The sequence below is a fragment of the Pyrgilauda ruficollis genome, unplaced genomic scaffold (genome assembly GCF_017590135.1).
Source record: "Pyrgilauda ruficollis isolate IOZ18807 unplaced genomic scaffold, ASM1759013v1 scaffold8, whole genome shotgun sequence".
NCBI classification, from domain to species: domain Eukaryota; kingdom Metazoa; phylum Chordata; class Aves; order Passeriformes; family Passeridae; genus Pyrgilauda; species Pyrgilauda ruficollis.
In genome coordinates, this window is record NW_024529932.1 from 9,605,689 (window position 1) to 9,628,687 (window position 22,999).

Consider the following 22,999-nt stretch of genomic DNA (forward strand, 5'->3'; position numbering starts at 1 on the left):
GCCTTTCCCCAGGCCACCTTGCAGACTGCACAGCTCAGCTGCTGCGGTGCTAGGATTGTTTTTATGAAGTCTCCAATATGTTTTTTCTCACTGGAGAAGTGGTTCCTTTTTTCTTATTTTTCTCATGTTCAAAGAGAAGTGGACTATTTTTAGCTCAAGTTTCTCCTTTTGAACTTGCATGTGGGTATTAAGTCAACACAGGAGAATTCTGTTTCCAAAGATGGGTGTCTCGGAAATGACAGTCAATAGTCACCGAGTGACAGTGGTTCTGCAATCCCTCCATAAGGTGCAGAGCACCAGGTTCAGAAAAGGGCATAGGAACTGAAAGTAGGACTTCTGGCAAAATGGGAAGCTTGGAATGTATGACACAAATCCTCATCACCTTCCATCTGATGTTGGAGAAGTTTATTGAAAGGTTCTGCTGAAGACCCTCTATCCAAAAGGTTCCTGTACTTCTGTAGGGCAAATTCTGATGTTTCTTTAGCTGTGAAACCACCCTTGGCTAACAGGCCATGCAGACCAGGATATAGGATTGGGGTACTCTACTGAGACTTTTACTTTGTGGTGTGAGGGAGAAAGGGAATGAGGCCATAGATCCATGATTACATGGGCCAGGTAGCAGCTCAAATAATGGTTCTGTAACAATGCTGGGATGTCAGGAAGAGAAAGGAAAGGAAAGAAAAGTTTTTGTATAATTGGCTATGTCACAAAAATTATCAGGTATAAGATGGGCTAAAGAAAGGGTTTTTTTCCTGGCATGCTGAGGTCCTGCATGCAAGCCACTTTGAGAAAACTGAAGGCAATTTCTGGAGGTCCCTTGTCAAGTACTATGAGGAATTACAGATTGTTGACCCTCACAAAGAGCCAGGTCACTTCAGCACCTCTGAAAAATGCGGTATTCTTTGTCCAGCCCAATATAGGAATGAAGAAAAAAACAACATATTGTCCAATAATATGATTGTGAAATCAGGGGGTTTTGGGCAAGGTAAATTGTCATGTGTTTGCTTGCTTCTAAACCCAAATTTGTTTTCTGTGTTTCTGTGGAAAATCAGAGGATGTTATAAGCTGAGTCATGCCATTATTGACTTTAGCAAGCACAGCACTGATATAAATAGTGAAACACTGGTGCGTCTTAGACAGAGGAAAAAGAGATTGAGAGGTCTTCTAGCAAGGGCTGGTAGGACAGGGAGACAAAGATGAAGACCAAGATCCTTCTTTTCCTTGAGTTATTATATTTTATATGCTCCTCTGCTTTTCCAGTGGCTCCAGAAAAGGAAAAAGAAGATATGCAATTTGCCAAGGTAAGGAATATGGATAGAACTGATGAAATAATTTATTGAGAAAATGAACATAGTGATGTATTAGCAATGTAGAGTACTTAATTACCAGATCTCTGCACTTGAAAAGAAAGTTTTATATTCTAAACTGTTGTTTTTTCTTCCTTATCAGAAATATCTTGAAAACTTCTATGATTTTAAAGAAGAGAAACATTCTCTGTTTAAAGCAAAGGACCTCAACCACATGGCTGACAAAATACGAGAGATGCAGTCATTCTTTGGGCTAGAGGTGACTGGGGAGCTGAATCAGAAGACGCTGGACATGATGAAGCAGCCTAGATGTGGAATACCAGACGTCCGTTCATACAGCGCCTTCCCACGCAGCCCCACGTGGACGAAAGAAGATGTGACCTATCGGTAACATACATTAGAGCACACTTTCCTCCTCACCACTGGGAATGCTAGGCAGAAGTAATGTAAACAGGTTCTTTACTATTTATTTCTGTATGTCTCCGTATAAAAGCTCCATTCAGGATGAAAGGGACAGGAATGTGGGAACTATTCAGGCTACCAAATAGTGATGAGAATACCGAAGTAGGAATTTACAGTAGTTAGCTAATAGCCTACTGAATGATATACTCAGTGGATAGAAGGAATACAGCTGAGTATAAATGTTAGGGTTTCTGAAAGATATTTTAAAAACTGTGAAATCTTTATGTACTATGTAAGAAAATATTTTGAAAATAAACCACTTGAGACACATAAATAATCATAATAACCAATTAAAATATTTGACCTTGGTACCATGTGTTCCAGTCACATGTGATCTGGTTGTTTTTAATTCCTTTTGTCTTTAATTCACAGGATTCTGAACTACACTCCAGACATGCTGCAAGCTGATGTAGACGAAGCAATTGCAAGAGCCTTCCAGCTCTGGAGCAACGTCACCCCTCTGAGGTTCACCAGGGTCTATGGAGGCCAAGCAGATATAATGATTTCCTTTGCAGCTGGATGTAAGAAAACTCTGTTGCCAGGGAATCATAGTACTTGTCACTTTTTCTTAGCAAGATAATGAGAAGCATCCCATTTTTTCCCCCTTATTTTTAGTTCACGGTGACTTCTATTCCTTTGATGGTCCAGGAGGAACTCTGGCTCATGCCTATGCCCCTGGCGGTGGAATAGGAGGAGATGCCCATTTTGATGAAGACGAAAACTGGACCAAATTTACTACCTATAGTGGTAGGCAAACTTAAATATTGTATTGACTGCTATTTTCTTAGAAAGTGTTGTCTTGAAGATGCTGTAAAGTCACATATCCTATGGCAGTAGTTCCAGTATTTACTGAGATGTAAAATGTTAGCGAAATTTAGTGAAAATTTCTGCATATTTTGATCTGGGATGCAATCACAACAGTCCCTTGAAATTAATGCAGACTGCAGTTATAGCTCCAGTGACGGAAAATAAGTTAATATGGAATAACAATGTTGGGTAATTGTGACATCAAAAGACAGGGAATTTTCACCCTTAGATAATGACCTTAAAAGTAATAATATAACCTCTCATATTTGTTTGTTTGCATTGGTTTGGGTTTTTTTCTGATTTAAAGTCATGCTCATCTTTAACTTCTAGAAAGGAAAAAAATCTTGAATTTATTGGTGAATAAAATTAAATATAACAGTGATTTTTTCTGGTTTCCAGCAATGTCCAGGGATTAAGTTACATGTTATTGGTTTTTTGAGGTAGTTACCAGGCAAATTCCATGTCATTTACTATTCCCAAAATCTGATCAGGTGACTAAAACCTTTTCACCTCTTTTTCAATTGTTATTAACATTAAAGAAACATTGACTCTTTGTTGGAAAATTTCTGCAACATGGGCAAAAACTGTTCCCAGAGAGGTTTACCAGTGAGAAATCAATGCCTATGATTCAAAAATCATTCAGTTTCTCATTTCTTCTGCATGAGGCCAGAGAGCTCTTACTTGGGCATAGTTAGATTTTGCTATTTTTTAAAGACTGTGAATGATGTATCTCACATGAGAGAATGGCGCCTGTATCCTGCTGTCAAGCAAAAAATTTATTAAGTGTTTGTTCTTTGTGTGGATCTTTTGTAGGATACAACTTATTTCTTGTTGCTGCTCATGAGTTGGGCCACTCACTAGGTCTCAGTCATTCCAATGTGTTTGGTGCTTTGATGTATCCTGTATATATGGCCACGGATACAAGGAACTACCAACTTCATCAGGATGACATTGATGGCATTCAAGCCCTCTATGGTAAGCAAGAAGCATCATTTTCTGGTAAAAGATGGATAACAATTTATAATTAATTTCACCCAACAGATAAAATGTACTGAACTTCCTACTAAAAGAAAAATATTGTTATTATTCTGGGGCAAATCTCTTGGAGTTTTTGTGGCTAACAGTCTGCACTGCAAAATGGAATCTGTAGACTGTACTCATTCCAGTTAGTCAAAAGATGCAAGAGCCTATGATACCAGAGGAACAGCCCATATCTGTAGCATTAAACCCTCCTATCTTCCACAGAAGGGTGGTTATGTGCACAGCTGCATATGCACTTGGCTTCACAGGGTACAGCCTGAAGTGAAATGCTGTGACAAGAACTGCTCTGATCCATCTTCCAATTCCACACTTACTTATTTTCCAAAGGACCCCCCAAGGAATCTCCTGCGCTTCCAACTGAAGCTTTTCCCCCACAAGAACCAACTGAAATGGTACCTGCAGAAGCACCAACTCCAGTGTCTCCCAGGGAAGAACCAACAGAAATGACACCCTCCAAGCCACCCCAAAGACCAGACGACTGTGACCCTCATCTGACTTTTGATGCTGTCACTACTCTCCGTGGGGAAACACTGTTCTTCAAAGATGGGTAAGTGCTTTTATTTCCAGCAACTTCTTTTTGTGAGACTCACAAAGGCAAAGCACAAAGTTCAGTTCAAGGAATTTTTCCTCCCTTGGTTACAAATGAAAATATTTCTTTCTGTAAGTGTTAAGGCAACTTTGAAAAGTTGTACTAGCCTACCTGTGATGGGTGAGTAACATGGTTTACCAACAAGTGAGTATAATGCTTTAATCCATCATACATCATCATCCATGTCTATCAAAATTGTGCAAGGCTGAATTCCAGTGCCACTCTTCAGCCTGCAGCTGCTTCACATGCAGCACTGTCCTCATCAGACCATCCTGTGTGTGGGCCAGGGAGCTGTGGAAAATGTCACTGGTGATTTTTAGTGTCATTCTGACCTAGGATTTTGCATTAGACCATTAATGTCTACAGAGAGCCCCTGCTGCTACAGGGTGGCCTTGTTTCAGGCACGGTCTGATGCTCACTGTAGTGAGTTGCTGGTTGGGCACATCCAGCCTGGCAAGAGCAAACAGCAGGTCAGGTCAGGACCTCACCCCCTTCTTGGCTTGGTAACTGTGTTTTGATTGAACAAGTTTCCTTTGATGATGTAGGTCTGATTTTCCTTCTAAAACATATGAAGAATTGTAGCTTAATCGTTTTCAAGGAGGAGAGGGAAAGAGTAATTCTTCCTTAAACTGGATTTTAACAAGTTTCTCAAGAATTTTTATTTAACATTTGCAATGAAACTGAAATGAGCTGTGCCTACTTACCTGGGTCACAATGAAGAGAAAGCTGCAATTGTCAGCACTGCCACAAATATCCTGCTGACCTGGACAAACCATTATGGTGCAAATGCAGAAGTCCACAGGGTCACTAGCTGTAGGTGATCCTGGTTGAGCCAAGGGACTGGACAAGGTGAGATTCAGAGGTCCCTTCCAACCTCAACTATTCTGTGACCTCAGAGCAACCTGTAGCAAAGGGAGCAGGTCTGTAAGGGAGCGGGGCAGAGTGAAGGACTGCATCCCAAAAGGGGTGGTATCTCTGCCTCATAGGGAGCACTGGTTCCACACCCAGACAGTAGAATTTCAAGTACATTTATGGGCCCTTGATCTCCTAATGAAGTACAGACCATGAAGCACTGCTGGTTTTGTTTCTAACAGCTTTGTCTGGCGCAAAAGTCCATATTTCTCAGAAATTGAGCACGACACCATCTTCTCCTTCTGGCCATCGCTGATAGCTGGCTTTGATGCTGCATATGAGGTTGACAAGAAGGATCGAGTGCTATTTTTTAAAGGTACTTCTCTTACATTTCCATCAGTTTTTTATGCATATATGAAATTATATCAATAGTACTAATGCTATTTAATCATAATGGAAGGTATATTATGCTAATATTCATATTAACTCTAATACTAGTGCTACCATTAATAAAGGATATTCTTAATATTTAAATCCATTTAAATTTTGCAAACTGTTACTGCCAGTAGCTAATGCTGCTTCACAATGGTCCTACACAGACTTTCTTTGGTCAGTGAGAGCAAAGACCATAGCTGAGTGATTTCTTCATTACGTTATATAAATACATTTTTAAAGATGACAAACACAGCTAAAAAATATATTGACATTTAATTATTGAGTATATAATACCCTAAATGACTATAAAAAAATAGGAAATCCAGCAGATGTGAGATATTCAAACTTCTGTGCGCCCTAAGTGGGTAATGTTTTCAGCTGGACATCTGTGTTTTTTGGTGGCATTTATTACGAAGAAAGCTCTGGGGCTTTGGCAAAAAGGAGACCAGACTCCCCAAGAATCCTTACAACTTTTTCTGTTTTCCTGTAGATGGCCACTACTGGGCTGTCAGTGGCTACAGAATAGAGCCAGGGTTCCCCAAGCCCATTCAGAACCTGGGCTTCCCCAGCAGCATCGGGAAAATCGATGCAGCCGTTCATGACCAAAGTACCAAGAGAACCTACTTCTTTGTCGGCAACAAGTACTGGAGGTAAGGTTCTTCTCTCTTCTGTACAAGAGATAATCAAAACAGCTTTTTTAATCGAGTGATATGAGTATTTCTACAGGAAGTTCATGTTCTCTTTTTGTCAGCCTTCTCATCTGCTTAAAGCTGAAACTCAATTACTCAGGCGTTTTCATAAAACAAAGTCTGTTACACCTGAGTGTTCACTTACTCTTATCAGGCTGTGATTAAGGGGCAAATGATTTTTGTTCATTCATTAAGAAGCAGTGTGAGCTAGTATAAAAATATTATGTATTAGTTATATAATTAGTACAAAAATATAAATCAAGGAGACTTTGTCATCATGTCAGGTATTCATTCAGTAGTTACTAAGAAGCAGAAGTGCTCTGTGAAATTTGTAAATGACAAATCAAGAAAGTTGTAGAAGGATTATAAATTATTTGCTTCCTAAGAAACAGTTCAGCCAAGCAGTAATCTTAGCCTAATAATTAGTCTGTAATACTGTCTTGAAAGGGTGTAATTACACCTGAAGTTTGCATTTCTCTTATGGGGTCACATAATAAATTGTGTGCTGTAAAATTAAAATAATTATGTTTGATTAATTATTTAAGATTATTACTCAGTATAAGCTATATTCAGCCTTATTTTTAGTCTCGGGGAATGAAAGTAAATGTTCTAATCTGATATTCTGAAAACAGACTTACCTAGGGTACTAAAGATGTAAATATTCACACAGCCTGGATTTATACAGCTCTATGAGGTCACAGATCGCAGGTGCTGGATTTTCCACTGAGAGTAGGCATATTTTGTAAAAAAATCCATCTGGTTTCAACTTTGACTGTCACATGCTTATTTTCTGTTTCCACGCAATTTCTTTATTTAGTTTCAATGAAAATAATCAATCAATGGAAAGAGGCTATCCAAGAAAAATAGCTGCTGACTTCCAAGGGATCGGCCATCCAATTGATGCTGCCCTTCAGAAAAATGGTAAGTAAATTAAAATGTAATTAAAGAACCCCAAAGACCAACCGCCAAAGGCAAAAAAAAAAAAAATGTTTCAATACATATATTAAATTCTGGGTTTGATTTTTTTTTATGTCACCCAACGAAATAGTGAGCATGTAGCAATAAGTATACAAAAATGAAATATTAATTTTTTCATATTTTTCCTTCCAATTCTAGGATATTTCTACTTTTTCCATGGATCGAACCAGTATGAGGTTGACGTCAAGAAGAAGAAACTCATCCGTATAATGAAAAGCAACAGCTGGTTTAATTGCTAGAAATATTAAGTGATGGTGCAGAAGTATATTTGTACCAGAAAGAGTTTTTCATGTTTCTTGATTTTAAACAGTGTTATTCACCTGTTCCTGTGCATCTGAGTCTGAAATTATGGCCTTTGGCAATTCTAATTTAAAACCTCTAAAATGTAAAACCTAATGTACAGTTTTAATTTATTTTCATTCTCCAACTATTTATTAATCTAGTTGTTTTTGAGTAATAAAGTATTTTGCTTGAGTTCAGCAGTTCTTGTGTTCTGATTCAGTCCACTGGAGACAAGGCACCTGCTACAGCCACACACAACCTGAACGGCACCAGGATCCATTAGCATTTTCAGCTGGGCTCATGCTTGTGGGGGGAAAGTTAAAGAGAATTGGAGGGACAGTTCTGGCAGGAAATTAGAAATTACCCAGGTGACAAAGGAGGGAAACAAGATACTCAGGGGGAGGAATAAAAGATAAGAGGAGATCCTACACAAGAGTGTGTGAAGGGAGAGACTGGAGTCTATGGCATGCCATGACCCCTGGCACAGGGACAGAGGGGTCAAGGCTGGGGTGGGACAGGTAGATGGGAACATGGCAGTGGCTGAGAGGACCAGTGCCACTGAGGGTGGTTTTAATGGACAGTCATTGGTACAGCAGGACATGAGCGACCAGAGAGAGGGGTAAGTGTCCATTTTGGGGATGGAGGTGGCATGCAGGCAGGGTAGGAAGGGATAGAGGTATGATCACAGGGTCACAGGGAGTCAGTGGATTAGCCCTCCTGAGCTGTAACCACGTGCCATGGAAATGGAGTCAGGGCTGGCCGTCCACCTCACAGTGCTCAACAACAAACCAGAAACAAGAAACGCTTTCTAGAGCACACGAGCCAAAATAATGAGAAAAAAATCTAATGATTTTTATGTAACTACCACAGATTAATCCTCCAGAGGATGAGCTGTGAGACAAACCCGCCTCCTCCTTGTTTGAGTCCCCCTCTCAGGGCAATAGCTCAGTGACTTTAAACACCCCTTAGGCTGTAAGAGTGCTTGGCTGTAGTCCATCTTCTCTTTGAAGGGACTTGATCCCATCTCTTACAACACTGCTGTGATGACATGTTTGTGCAAGGAAGTCAACTGGCTATTAATCTTTCTCCTACAAAATTGGCAAAGGCAGAAAGAGAGGCTGGGAATGGCTGACAAGGACAGCATTCCAGTTACCACAGCTCAAACCCCATTAGGCAGAGGTAAAATTTGCTCCCGTTCTTCTGCACAGAGCAGTTGCCTCAGACATCTGATCAAACACATACCACCTGTTCCCCCATCCATCAGGGCCAGAGGAAGCCATGTGTCTCCCAGTGCACCCACAGGCCCACAGTGCTCACAGACAAGATTAAAGAAAGGCAGCAGAGATGACACTAGGCTGGAGGGGCCTTTGAGCAACCTGATCTAGTGGGAGGTGTCCCAGCCTGTCACAGGTGGGCTGGAACAAGAGTATCCTTGAAGTCGTTTCTACCCCAAAAATTCTATAATTTTATGATCTTAGACTATCTCATCTCTGGCATGTTCTCCTCATGCATGTTTTGTGCCATGCTAGATATGCTCTAAATACCTCTAAAGCCAGGTTTATAACCAATCTATGTTACAAATCAAACCATGTCTTAAAAGTTGCTTTTAAAAACTTTTAACAGTCCCTACTGTTGTGTCAAGTAGGGACACAAGAGCTCAGCATTGCCACAGGGGCAGTGGATAACCATGGCAGAGTCATGGACTGAAAAGTGGCTGAGCTCACCTGGCAGCAGTCCAGGCAGGGCAGAGACACAGGAAAATTGGTGTTGCCCCAACATCTCCCACTGTCTTTCTCAACAGCTCTTGCTCTGTACATAGCCTATCTTGAACAAACTTCAGTCCAAGGACTTTGATGCCTCCAGGCTTAGGCAGGGTGCTTGTGAGTACTGTTTGTGCATAACTAATAGGGTTACTTCCCTTTGTTTTTAAAAACTCCTACATACTTTGATATCCTAAATAGATGCCTTCTTGTATGTGAAGGCTACCTTCAGAAATCAGGCCTTTAGGCTCTGGTTGCTGTCTGAGACTTGAAAGTGGTTAAGGAAGAGCCAAAAGGAACATTTCAGCAACAGTGAAGCACAACACTGCTGGTGTTTACACTGACTCACATTAGATGAAAGTATTTCTCCTGCATAAGGTTTGTACTACTTCTTTAGTTATGACATCCAGAAACAGCAAAATTAAAATACTCCCTCCACCTTTGACTATTAAGTAGCTTAAACTCACAGCATCTGAAAAATGAGTGATATTTACTTTGCTGTGAAGAAAAATGTAGCCTGGAGCAGAAATGGGTGACAACATGCCATGGATTTCACGTAGACAAGGGGACTAGTAAGATGTGTTAATCACGGAATTTCTGTCACTATTTTTGCTTTGTTAATGTCTTAAATTTTGAAATGAAACAATACTTTCAGTTTGGGAAACGCAATGAAATTCCTGGCAAATGGAAGGTGTAGCTCAGATGACGTTGGAAACATCGGAAGCAGGAATGCTGCAGCTGTCTATACTCAGTAAACAAAAGAATATTTCTTGTAACCATGATTTTGTTATAACTCATAAATTATTGCTGGAATAAAGACCTCTTGGGTGCCAGCAGGGGAAATTTATCCACAAACATAATTTCAAGTACTTTTCCTGTATGAATAGGAGCTTTTCTTGGAATCCAAGCGCAGACATGCAAATTAGACTCACAAAATCTAACCTGTTACATCTAAAATTCTTGACTGCAACAACAGTTGACCTAGACCAAATCTCTTGCACATGAAATCTCAAAAATCCCTTAATGACTTCACTGACAGAGAGCAAGGGTGACCCATGTGCAAGTTGACTGGAACTGGAACACTGAATGCTGCTAGGGAATCAGCATTGCCATGCTGGAGACCCACAGCTGTTATATAAAAGCCAGAAGGTGGTCACACACTCATCTTTGTCAGCAATAAGATATTTTTGAGGCTAGGTTTGTGCTGCCAGGTCTGAGGGTTTACAGCACAGCCAGGAAGGAGGTGCCAAAGGCACTGAGTTAAGCAATGTTCGTGGCAGCGCAGGCTGGAGTTGCAGTTTTACAGCTCAGAACTTTCCCCTGCACAGACCTGCTCTCCCAGAGTTTGGCACAGGGGTCCTACACTGCTACCGGAGTTCAGCCTGGCCAGAACACTGAGGGTACATAAGGCAGCTGAGAGGAACCATTTCAAGCTCTGAGTAATTAAGCCCTTGGCTTTGCACAACAAGCCAATTTAGTTTCATCCTGTTGAGGCTCTATGAGGTGTTCTTTTCTTTTCTCTTTACTACATTACTCATTAGTTTTTAAATATATAAACCGTGAATTAGCAATAACTTTTGTGTTAATGTTAATAATAATAACAATAAACATATTGTGTTATATGTTATATGTCTTGTGTTTTATGTCTTAGGCTGGGGCTATGGGAATACATCCAAAGCAGAAGATTAAGTCCAGAAGAAGAGGGGCAATCCTAGGAGCTTACCCAGACAATCTTACAGGTTGTAAAAAGGAGAGCATAGTAATTTTCACACTGACTTCTTTAAACTAAAACTGGAGATTGACATTATATATTTTGCTACTTCTAGGTAAAGTCACCTCAAAGAGGTGACAGACATCAAAGAAGGTCTTTGTGATGATGGAATTTTCTTTATAAAGCATATTCTAGGTAATTGATCTTTTGAGAGAAATGGGAAATAGTATCACGAAAAGTGAGAAAGAGGTTGACAGAGTAGCAAAAGTTGAGAACACTGATAATCAGAAAACTATATAAATGTAATTAATACCTTCCTAGATGGTTTTTATGCCTTTTAGTAGCTCTCTCATTAGAAAGAATAATGAGTGATGAAAATTTAATTCCTACAAGCTGGAAAGTTACTTCTTCCTTCTAGTACACATGGAGACACTGAGGGAATAGAAAAAAGAGCTGGAAGGCTGTGGGGGGACTGTTAAGTTCCAGAAGATATTTCAGCAGAGAGGTACTGTTAGTGTAAGCTGCACAGGAGAACTCTGCCCCAAGGTTTGGATTCATCTCACCCACTCTGGTACACCTCACATAACTCTGTGAGCGGAGTCATTACCAAAAGCTCCCTCAGGGAATTGCTTCCCCTCGGCTCAGCTGGCCCATTTCTGGGTCATTCCCCGAGCCTGTCCATCTCCTTCCAGGACTAGGGAGGAGTTCTTTCCCTAATGGATATGCCTCAGGTAGATGTCTGCTTTAGGGTAGGAATTCAGTCCTCAGTGACCAGATAACCCTTGTGGAGTCCCACCAGCCTTGCCTTGCTGTTTCAGCTGCCCAGACCCAGCAAAAGGCATGCTGTGCTCTGGGGATCCTTCTGGTACCAACACAGTGCTCTTCAGCATGAAATAATTTCAGCAAAAACCTCAAGTGTACAATATATTTAAACTCTCCTTTCACCTCTCTATTATCCCAGCAGCTCTGCAGAAGGGGGTTTATCTGTCTGCACGTTCAAAGTCTCACCTGCTCCTCAGTGCTGCAGGCTTACCTGGAATCCTGTGTCAGCCCCACGCAGAAGTATCAGATACGCAAGCTGTCTTCAATGGCAGTAGACATCTCTCTCCAGGACTCCCATCCCCACTGCTTTGTCCTCGTTTGTGGAAGTGCATGGAAAGTGTCATTGGGCATGGAGGAAAAGAGGACCCAATCTAGAGTTGGCCTGCTGTAGAGTCTCAGCAGTTCCTACACCAATGGCAGAAAGGGAGAACATAGGAACGTCTCTCTGACAAGGACAACCATCAAAGAATTTGATCCAGAAAACCTCAGTGATTTTTAAAACCTTATAGTAAGTATCAAAGGACAGTGTGAAATAAAGTCTTTGGGTAATTGTCTGAAAACAATGGAAAAACTTCTGAATAAAAGCAGCATGGAAACATCTTGGCTCAATTTTTATAATTTTTATATATGCTGGGAAAAGTGCTTTCATTTATTTGTGTTAATTTCACTTTTTCCTGCAGGAAAAAAAAAAAAGAAGAAGATCACAAGTGCAAACTGTTTATAAAATCTGCATAAACAAAACATTGCTTCATCAAGCAAGGAGTTATAGCACTGACAGGACTCTACCAAAGGGAAGGACAGTGGCACTATAACAGCCTCCAAAAAAGAAGGTATAAAACCCCTGAAAAGTGCCCCCTTTAGGCACTTTAACCCTTCTGAAATCAATATTATCTTTGAATAGAAAGCATTAAAGAGATATGCTTTAAGTTTCGGAGAATAAGACTACATTTTAACAATTAAAAGGTTAATAAGCTCATTAAAAATAACTACAGGTCTATTATCTTCTCATTAATCATATTTCCATGTTGCAAAGCCTACACAAGGGTGGAACCGGATGAAAGATAGCACTGATGTGTTTTATGGTAAAACTCTTGTTTTGCATGTTCTGTTGCTAACAAGACATTGTGAGAATCAATGAGTCAGGGGTTGGAAAGCTTTATAAAGCAAAAAAATACTATATAAAGGTGAAGCAGGTGTGTGGCAGACTACAAAAAAGACTTCTATAAAGGCTAGTGGAAAATGAGAGTAGGAAATCTCCCATTTCTCCTATTGCTATGTGCAGCACTTTCTTCTGCTTTTCCTGCAAATACAAGGCAGACAAAGGAAGAAGACATGCAGCTTATCCAGGTGAGGAAGGTAGAGCTCTGGGGAGATGTTTAGCTACTGCTGAGCATCCACAGCAGTCTGTGTATCTAGTAGAGAGCAGCCAAACAGCAAGTAGAATAAATAACTGGTTGAATATTTATCAAAATAGCTGAGTGATGAGAAAGGATACTTTAGCACCATCTTATTTTACTTTTTTAAAGAGACCAACTAAATTGGATGATGCATTCATTCTGTGTTAATTTTACAAATAATTAATCTTCTGCACCAGTCTAGGGTTGGTTTGTAATTCGGGTGGAAATGTGGCTATTTATTTGACTTGTGATATTATGAAACATAACTCCTCATGAAGTAAGTACAGTGTATTTTTCTGTACTATTACTGTCTAAAATGTGGGGAAACATAATACAGCTACTGAAATTTTATGTTCAGTTGTGTATTTCAAATTACTTCCTCTAAAGGACTCGAGGTAACCTTGGGGGGTAGGGTAAGTGGAGGGCATATTATCAGAAAATAATCTATTAAACAAATGTTAATTTCAAATGCATTTTGATAACTACAAATATTCATAGTGATAGTACAATGGAAAAAGCTAGCATTAAGAGAAAAATATTCATGAAGGCTTTAACAAACTACTATCATGCTGTCATAGAACAGAAAGAAAAGTAACAAAGGCTACATGACTGACTGGTATTTGTTTAATATCTTATAAACTTCAAAAACAAACATCATTGATTGTTCTAAGCTTTGGGTTTGTTGTTTTTTTGTTTTTTTCATTAGAAGTACCTGGAAAATTACTATGGCTTTAAGAAAGATGGAGAACCTTTTGTTTGGAAAAGTAATAATGCAATGACCCAAAAACTAAAAGAAATGCAGGAATTCTTTGGGCTGGAAGTGACAGGGAAACTGGATTCTGGCACTTTGGACTTGGCACAAAAACACCGCTGTGGATTCCCTGATGTAGCTGGCTTCTCCACCTTTGCAGGAGAGCCAAAATGGACAAAACATGTCCTGACATACAGGTAATCACAATGGAATTCTTCATGCCAAGACAGTGTGAAGTGCAGGGTGAGTGGCAACAACACAACTTGTTCTGTCCTGTATTTTAAAGGATAGTGAACTACACGCCAGACCTGCGTCCAGCAGATGTCAACGCAGCGATCACGAAAGCGTTACGTGTCTGGAGCAGTGTGACCCCGCTGAGATTCATCAGGAAGGACAGCGGTGATGCAGATATAATGATCTCCTTTGCAGCCAGAGGTAAATCTCCTTGTAACCATTAGGAGTTATTGCCAAGTTACTGCCTACATGGAGCAGTTGGCCTGGAATGATTTCTCCCGTACATAGCACATGTAGAGATCAGTGTCCAGTTGAACAAGCAGACAGAAAAATACAGTTCTTGCTCAAGGTGCTATGGTTACAACTCTTGACAGGCTTTGGGGGAGGGCATAGAGGCAGATGAAGAGAAAAAGGAAGAAAATTTGGGGAGCTGCCAGTAGTTCACTGGATCCATACCTGCTGTGTGCTGCTCAGTTATGTGCATGAAGCCCCAGTCAGCTGTGTTTGGGGTTTGCTCCTCAGGTCACAATGACTTCATCCCCTTTGATGGCCCAGGAGGCTCCCTGGCCCATGCCTATGCACCTGGCAAGGACTTTGGTGGAGATGCTCACTTTGATGAGGATGAAACATGGACCAAAAGCACAGAGGGTAGGTAGTTAAGTCCTCCAAGCCCTTCCTGAAGCAAGTTGCACATAGAATCAAGAGTGCAGTGTCTGTCTCCTCTTTTCCTTAAGAAGTGTTTAAATTGCCACTGATTTGAGGGAGCATATGGTTTGCATAGCTCTAAAAAGCCTCTGAGTCTCTGGTTTAAGGCCCCATTTCTTCTTCGTCCATGCACTGGGGCGAGCTTTATTTGTAAGGATGACCCACTTCTTCCCACTCGTCAAACCTCTTCCTGCACAGCTACCTCACTTGCACTGGCCCAGGGTCCTTCTTCTGCACTGAATTCTGCAAGATCTACAGACTATTTCCTTGTACTCCCCTATAATGATTCCATTATTTTTACTTCTGACCATAATTTCATCTCCAACCAAATTTCCCACAAGAATTTCATTTGCTTGGACAAGGAGTTCTGAAAGCTTCTGACCTACATTATGCCCTTCATGTTATTCAGGACAAATACAAAGACACAGCTCTTCTCTCATGTGTTTTGTTTGATGTTTGCAGGCACAAACCTGTTTTATGTTGCTGCCCATGAGTTTGGCCATTCACTGGGACTTTCCCATTCCAAAGACCCCAATGCTCTGATGTATCCAGTTTACAGGAAATTTGACCCTTCAGTGCTCCTTCTTCATCAGGATGATATTACTGGCATACAGTACCTCTATGGTAATTCAGAATTTTTCATCAACTACTGCTTGTAATTTCACAAACTTCAGATACTTTTCAGTGACAATTTTGTGTAGTGGATATACCTCAGTGAGTTCACACTATAATTTCTTCCATAAACCTCTTCTTTCAGGATCATCTCCCAACACAAACAACGATCAAACGGAATCTACTGAGATAAAAGACCCAACTGAGTCAAAAGATCCTGCACTGCCAAACAGCTGCAGCTCCAATCTGACGTTTGATGCTGTCACCACTTTCCGTGGAGAAATTATGTTCTTTAAAGACAAGTAAGTCAGCTTCTGAAAGTAAAATACCTGAGTGTCACTATTTAAATTATGCCCCACAGCACAGAAAAATAACTTTAATTAGAATATCAGCCATTTTAGACAAGAAGACACAACAGGGAATCAGGAAAATAGATGGAAAACAAAAATATAGAGGTTGGTGAAGAAATGAAGAGAATATAAGGAGGAAGATGACCTTTGGAACAAGGGATGCTGTGAATAGGGTGGGGGAAAATGGCTCCTCTGCAATCATGTGCTGTTTTCACTTCAGGCCGTAAGCAAGTCCCAAGTGTTCAGCATCTGGGGGAGTTCAGCTTTGGCAAAACACATCACCAGCTCTGAAACACTCCACACCTCTTTGCTGTCCTTGCTTTGAGGGAGCTGAGAGCTCACCAGCCCTGACAAAATACCTGCTTGAAGAGCTCCTGTAGTCAGGATTCAGTATACTAATAAAAGGAAAGGAAAGGAAAGTTGGGCTTTCATTACAAAGTCTTACTGGGCATCACCCTTATGAAACAGGTCTCTCTAAGCTCTACTTTTGCATCAGGGGAAATAAATGTTTTGACAAAACAGTTCATCTGACCTATTTTAGATGTCTGCATCACGAAGAGAGCAATCCTACCATGGAAATAACTGTCTTTACATTAAGTTTACAGGGAATGTGGTGTGACTAACTCGGGTACATAGCTGGGTTTAATCAGATAAATACTGCCCTGGTTGCCATCATGTGGTTTCATGCATCAGTGTGTGAACATCCAATTTTATTTAAAACCTGTTCTATACTTGCACAAGGCATATTTGGCGCAAACATCCAGCAGTCAGAACAGCTGATTTTGAGTTGATATCTTCATTCTGGCCACGGCTGCCACCTGGTGTTGATGCTGCATATGAAATTCCTGAAAAAGATGAAATGGTCATTTTTAAAGGTAAAATGTTGTCTTTTTATTTTCCCATGTTGTCTTCCCAAGTAGCCTAGAGAGTTTGCATCTGGCTTCAAAACCACCTAAATTCTTTCTCTAGGATTTTGAAATCTTGAATTTAGTCCAATAAATTGGTGTGTTTCAATCACAGAAATAATAAAATTATTGTCCAGGTTAAAGAATATATATCTTATTTTTTAATAGCCACATTGAAAATTTTCCCTGCCAAAATAAATTTCATTCTTTTTCTTTTGGGAAATTTTCTATTGAATTTAAGAATGATACTAGCATTAGTATGAAGAAAGACTGAAATTTCAGTTTACAAAAAAAGTAATGTGAAGAACTATTGCATTCTTTTTGACTCTAGTACTATTTTCAGTTATTTTCAAATTCAACTATTATTTTCAAGAAACCATCAGCTTTCATGAAAAAGATTGTGTCATTCTCAGAAGAAGGTTCTCACAGCATGTTCTTATCAACTTTTGTTAATAGGGAATGAATTCTGGCTTGTGAGAGGAGATACCATACTTCCTGGATACCCCCAAAAAATCTACACCCTGGGCTTTTCAAAGGATGTTACCAAAATTGATGCTGCTTTTCATAATGGAATTGAGGGGAAAACATATTACTTCATAGCAGACAAATTTTGGAGGTAATATTTCCTGTGGTACTTTTCTGAGTAGAAGCAAACATAATCACATGATCAATATCCTGTCATGATTTAGGATGCATTAGTCAGACACTTTTGGCGATCTCTTTCAGTGTCACAACTGGCTGTGGAAAAATATTGGAAAGGAGGTGGAACAGTGCTTTTAGTTTTCCTTTTAGTCCATTTAGTTAATTTAGTTCTTTTAGTTAATTTAGTTCATTTAACAGCTTATTTGTTTGTTTGTTTGTTTTCATTTAGCTGTCTTGGTTAAAAAGTCATTGTACAGCTCTACAAGTCCTCTCAGGAAATCGGGCAAATTCACTATTCACATATCAAATGTGTTTCTGTAGAGTAAGAAGGAGAATGTCACCCACTTTCCAGTTACTAACAAATAGTTTCATAAAGATGCTGATAAATGCCATGTATTGCAAAGAATTGTCTGCTGTGCATGGTTATTATTTTTTTCTTTTCAATCCCATCCCTACTGCTCAAGTTTTTGTTATAGGACATAGATTTCTAACAGCCAGAGGAGGTGCTCCTGTAATAGAAACAGTAAATAGCCCAAATTATTTAAGATGAACAACAAAACTGCTCTTTCCTTCTACCACAATGCCAAAAAATTGTATATACAAAGATCACTCTAGAGAATTATTCAGCCACATGTCTACTTCAAGCAGAAGATCAGACTTCCACATTTTAGGTCAAACTATCATAACTTGAAAGATTAAGAGTTTGATCATTAAATCTCCTATTAAGGAAATTATAGAAGGGAAAAGCTTTCACAAGCCTTCTTATTCTAGCACTGATGGATAAACTGCACTTCACCAAAAATGTAATAGCTTGCTCTAAGTAACTTAAGTAAATTGACTTAAAATACCTCATAACTTCAGAAAAAGCCCAGATTTTTCCTGATAAACTTTTCTTACAGAAGCATAATGTGAAAGAAATCTTTTTACAATCTATTATCTATTGCTCCTTTAGGCGTGGTCTCTTAGAAAAAATAAAAAACAGGTTTATGGTGATGGTTCCAATATTAGGTATTCTTAGGTGGAGTAAAGAGAAGCAATTCATCCAGTGCAGCTAATAAAGCAATAATTAATTTATGGCAAATTGTGTCTCTCTCTACACTACCGAACAACACTGATAATCTTCAGTGAACTTGGTTATTTGTTGATAGGTAGAAGATAATGAGCTGAGAGGAATTAATCATGAGTTGTTTGCAGGTTTCACTGACTCCTGTTTGTTTATAATTTTTCTCAGTTACGATGAAATAAGTCAGTCCATGGATAGAAAGTCATTACTGATAAGAGATGCCTTTCCAGGAATTAATGGGAAGATTGATGCTGTTTTTCGACATGAAAGTGAGTAACTGCTCTTGCTAAAATCTATAAGAAATGCTTAATGTGATAGGGCTGAGAGTGCTTGGGCAGAGACAGGTACTTCTACATGCTGCTCAGAGCCCACAGGATTGCCAACAAGACCCTGAAGCAGTCACATAACACTCCCATTCTTCGCTTTACCCCCTTGAAAAATGGTGATAGTACACCTTTGGTGACAGCTGCACATCTGGAAGGGCCAGCTCTAAGGGAGGGATATATCTGTATTCATGCTGATGTGCACATCACACATGAATACATCACATGAAGATCAGCACTCAACACAGGGACATCCCAACAACGTAAGGTGTACCTCCCTGTCCCTCTGACATAAAACAGCCAGCAACAGCTTCTCCTGCAGGAGGGTGAACATTACCTAAACATGGAAATGCTGGACTAGACTTGAGGATACATTCACACTGGCACATGTCACAGCTTCCCAGTTGCCTCCTTGCTCCTCATCTGCTGCTCATCCAAACCCATGCAAGTTAATTATAGCAAATCTTGCTTCTTTGTCCTAAATGAGTCTCACACGTGGTGCTGAGATACCTCACTCCCAAGAGGGCAGCTTTGACATGACTAGCCCAGGCTGGACCTCTCCTTCCCTGCATGGTATCTGGCAGCACCCATCAGGCAAGTACCTGCTCACACCTTGTTGTGCTCTGTACACTCTCTGGTCTGTGCAATACCTACCCACAGGTGGCTAGAAATGCATCCTTCTGGGGGGTTCAGCACAGCTGGAGTGTAAGAGCAGGTATTTTAAACTAAAGAAATGCACAGGATGCATCTTTTGTAGAGTGGCCTTGTGAGGTTCATTAATTACACGATGCAGTATGTGCATGGCTGGTTTGCTGTGGAGTGTGTCTCCATGCTGCTGGGTCATGTGTTGCAGAGGTTACACCTGGGAGTAGATGCTGTTGGCAGCATAATTGTATCCAAAGGTTACTTTGAGCTCTTTGAGGATGTTGTTAAAGTGTACTAACCTTTATATCTGCAATATCATAATTCATCTGGGTTTGGGTTTTTATTGTTTGGGTTTTTTTGTTTTTTTTTTCTAGACTTCCTTTATTTCTTCAGTGGAAAAAAGCAGTTTGAGTTTGACCTCAATAAGAAGAGAGTTACACGCTTCCTAAAGACAAACTTTTGGTTTCCATGCTAATAAAATGCAATCTGTAATGGTGTTGGAAAGAATGTACTGTTCTTGCGCTAGAAAAGCTTTTTCTTTTATAAATATATAGAATGTAAAGGTACTTCAGCACCAGTCAGCAGATATCAGTCCCTGCATAACCTGTGTTTCTTTAAATAACAGAACAGTATTTAACATATTGATGTGTACATATGTATGTAGTTAACATCAGGCTGGTTAGCTTACAAAACAATGCCGTTTTTACTTTTGATACAAAATTGTGATTGATTTTATTATTTCTACCATCTCCTTTTCACTCTTCTTGCTATACATCATACATCAACCTACACAGAGCCTTGCCATGGAGCCAGGAGTCCATGAGGAAGAGCACCTCTCTTCCTAAAGCTAGGATTGCTTTCAACCTGTTTTAGATATTTCAAACTAAGCAAGACTTAGTTAGTGCTCATAGTTACAGTGAGACAGACAGGAGTTCCAGAGAGCAATCCCTCCCAGCCTGAGGGGTGCTGAGAGGTGGAAGTTCTTTTTTATAGTGACTGGAGAAGCAGTTTACATTGGACACCTGATTATAGAAGTCACACTTAATTTAAGCGTGACGTATTCTACCCTAAACCATTTATTGATATATGTCATTTCCTGTGCAGTGTGCTCACTGCTCCAAGCTGTGAGAGAGAGAGGTGTCACACTGTGACAGCCGTCACATCTGTGCAGGGAGCTTGGAGCAGATGACCCTACTGTTGTCCCTCCCAGCCTTATCCATTCTGTGAGCAAAGGCTCATTCCACAGACATAGGAGCAGAGGGGCACACTGGCATGTAGGGAAAACCCAGAAACCACTGGCCTTCCTCTGCTCCTCTCCAGTTTTCCCTGGGGAGTCCTCACTGGCTAGGGGACACCCGTCATGTGTCAATGAGAAGGTCCCCATCGCCTCACCTTAGGAGATGGGGAGGATAAGGATCAATATCCTGGGTAAGAGTATTTGTGCATTTCATAGAATTTATTTTCTCATATTCAAAGGGGACTATGGGAATGCTTAAAATGTATTGTAAGTTGATTGCTTACAATAACAGAAAGAACAAAGGCAAGGAAATGGCAGGATCAAGATAGATTGGGGAGGAAAGAGGAAATAGGGGGATAAGTGCATAACTGGAATTGGTTGTGTACAAACAGGCTGCAGCCAGCTGCTTCTTTGGCCATGCCCTGCACATTTGGTCCTGTCTTCTCAGTAAATCATGCTTTATGTGTGGATGAGCTCTTTTTGTGTGAGTTTGGGTGAGCTTCAAGCTGGACCGGCTGCTGAGAGCTTAAGACAGCTCTCTTAAGAGAACGCCAGCAGCTGGAGCATGGCCGCAAGCTACAGGGATGTGAATGCTCCTGGAGGTGCAAGGCCAGCTGCTCTTCTAGGAGGGCTGTGTGACTAAGAGCAGCTCCTCTTAGAGAAAGAGGGCCTCCACACTCTGTTGGTATTTCCACGTTGGCGCTTCACCGAGGGACAGAAACTCTCATCAGAGGGAGGAGAGCAATGGAGTGGGGCCAGGAGTCCTTAGGATATTTGTCCAAGTGCTCCATGGTTTCTATCTGTGATGGTCTCTGAGGCCAGTCTCACGACTCTCTGGGCCCAGGGAAGGGGCATAAACCAGCTGCCAGTTCAATACTGATGACATAATCTACCTGATGCTGAAGCCAGACATCTCTTGAGGCCCACAGTTATTCACATGGACAGCTAGCAAGATCCAAGGTATTAGAGAAGGTATCTTCTCTTGCAGGCATGTAAAAATATCTCTCCCAGTACCCAATGTCTCCTCCTCATTAAACAATATCTCTCCAAAAAGGTGAAAAACTGAGAAAAAGTAGTTATTCTATTTGATTCTGCTTCTCCATGAATCACAGAATTACCTAATGACTGAATTTAGTTGGGCCTCTGGAGTTTATTATGCTCGACCCCCTCTCCTCAAACCCACCTAGCATGGGCTACTGAACCTTTAGGGTGCTTTTGGGGATAGTGCTTTTGCACAAAGGAGAGACTCCAGCACCTCACTGGGCAACCTGTAACAACATTCTCTCACTCTCACAGTAAACTTAGTGTTTTCTAGGGTTTCCTGATGTTGAGAGAGAACCTCCCATGTTTCAGTTTGTGCCCATTGTCTCCAATCAATTGCTACCAATCCCTGTTGGGACAAGGTGATTGTACTATATTTATGCATAAAATTGTACTTGAAGATTGCAGTGAGATATTTCAACACACTTTATGTAACCTTTTTTCTGATGCATTTTTAAAACCCCTGGTAGCAGGGCTACTTAAACGGGGCACTCCAGTGACTGAGGAGTCTTTATCTGAATTTTATCAGGGTCAAAAATGTATAATGGCATTGTCAGACTTGCAAGACAAATACTGCTGCCACACCCGCTGTAGAGGTGGCAAACAAGGCTTTGCTGTTCAAGCAGAACTAAAGGTAAAATGATTAATTTTAATCACAACACCTCGAAAAAAGGAAATGAGTAGCTCTAGTCAGTGTCCGACATTGCTGAGGTCAGAGAAGTAGATTCAAGCCTTGTAACTTGAGAGTTTCTATTGAATTTAGCAGGAAATATTTCTGTGCTGTTGATTTCTTTCTTATTAGTCTCCTTGTACTGTTCCTCTTCTCTAATTCTGTATTTCCTTCATGTTTCTGGTATGGCTTTTCGATTGGTCTTGCAGCTGCAAGTCTTGACTAGTCCATAGTCTCAGCTAAAACAGTGAAAGTTAAAAAGATGCATGAACAGCTTGGCTCACATTTTATAGTATTTGTTTGTTTGCTTGTTTGTTTGGGGGTTTTGGGGGGTTGTTTGTTTTGGCTTCTCTTTGTTTGTTTGTTTTGGTTCCTTCAGGAAGTTTCTAACTGTTCTGGTCTGAATAGTTTCTTCTGTTGTTCCTACTGTTATTGTTCTTCTAAGGTGTCTGTGCCTTGCACATTACTTCCTTTGTGGATTACTGCACGAGAACATGTTCTTTTAAATGGGATAATCTCTTCCAGCGCTGGTCTATCCAACTTTCTATTGGAAATATTGTCTTTCAGATGACATTATAGCTCTCAGAACCTAGCTGGCTGGTCCTAGACCTTTCATGATTGCTTTGTAGTTTTCTGGCTGTCACATATTTATCCAACTAGTTATTCTTTGGGGTTTTTTATGATTTCTG

At 40.4% G+C, this 22,999-nt stretch overlaps 2 protein-coding genes across 2 annotated transcripts; both read left to right on the forward strand.

The window, feature by feature from the left end:
- The first annotated feature begins 1,161 nt into the window (after window positions 1-1,161).
- On the forward strand, window positions 1,162-7,569 carry LOC121364175 (interstitial collagenase-like). The gene is made up of 10 exons (XM_041487227.1): window positions 1,162-1,301; window positions 1,450-1,694; window positions 2,142-2,290; window positions 2,385-2,516; window positions 3,390-3,551; window positions 3,945-4,164; window positions 5,301-5,434; window positions 5,984-6,143; window positions 7,000-7,103; window positions 7,299-7,569. Exons 1-10 carry the CDS (start codon window positions 1,197-1,199, stop codon window positions 7,397-7,399), a joined length of 1,512 nt encoding a protein of 503 aa, XP_041343161.1. The 5' UTR covers window positions 1,162-1,196; the 3' UTR covers window positions 7,400-7,569.
- Window positions 7,570-12,974: 5,405 nt separating this feature from the next.
- Window positions 12,975-19,837, forward strand: LOC121364179 (stromelysin-1-like). The gene is made up of 10 exons (XM_041487233.1): window positions 12,975-13,082; window positions 13,839-14,080; window positions 14,170-14,318; window positions 14,640-14,765; window positions 15,285-15,446; window positions 15,580-15,736; window positions 16,526-16,659; window positions 17,146-17,305; window positions 18,563-18,663; window positions 19,737-19,837. The coding sequence occupies exons 1-10, from the start codon at window positions 12,975-12,977 to the stop codon at window positions 19,835-19,837; spliced, it is 1,440 nt and encodes a 479-aa protein (XP_041343167.1).
- The last annotated feature ends 3,162 nt before the right edge of the window (window positions 19,838-22,999 follow it).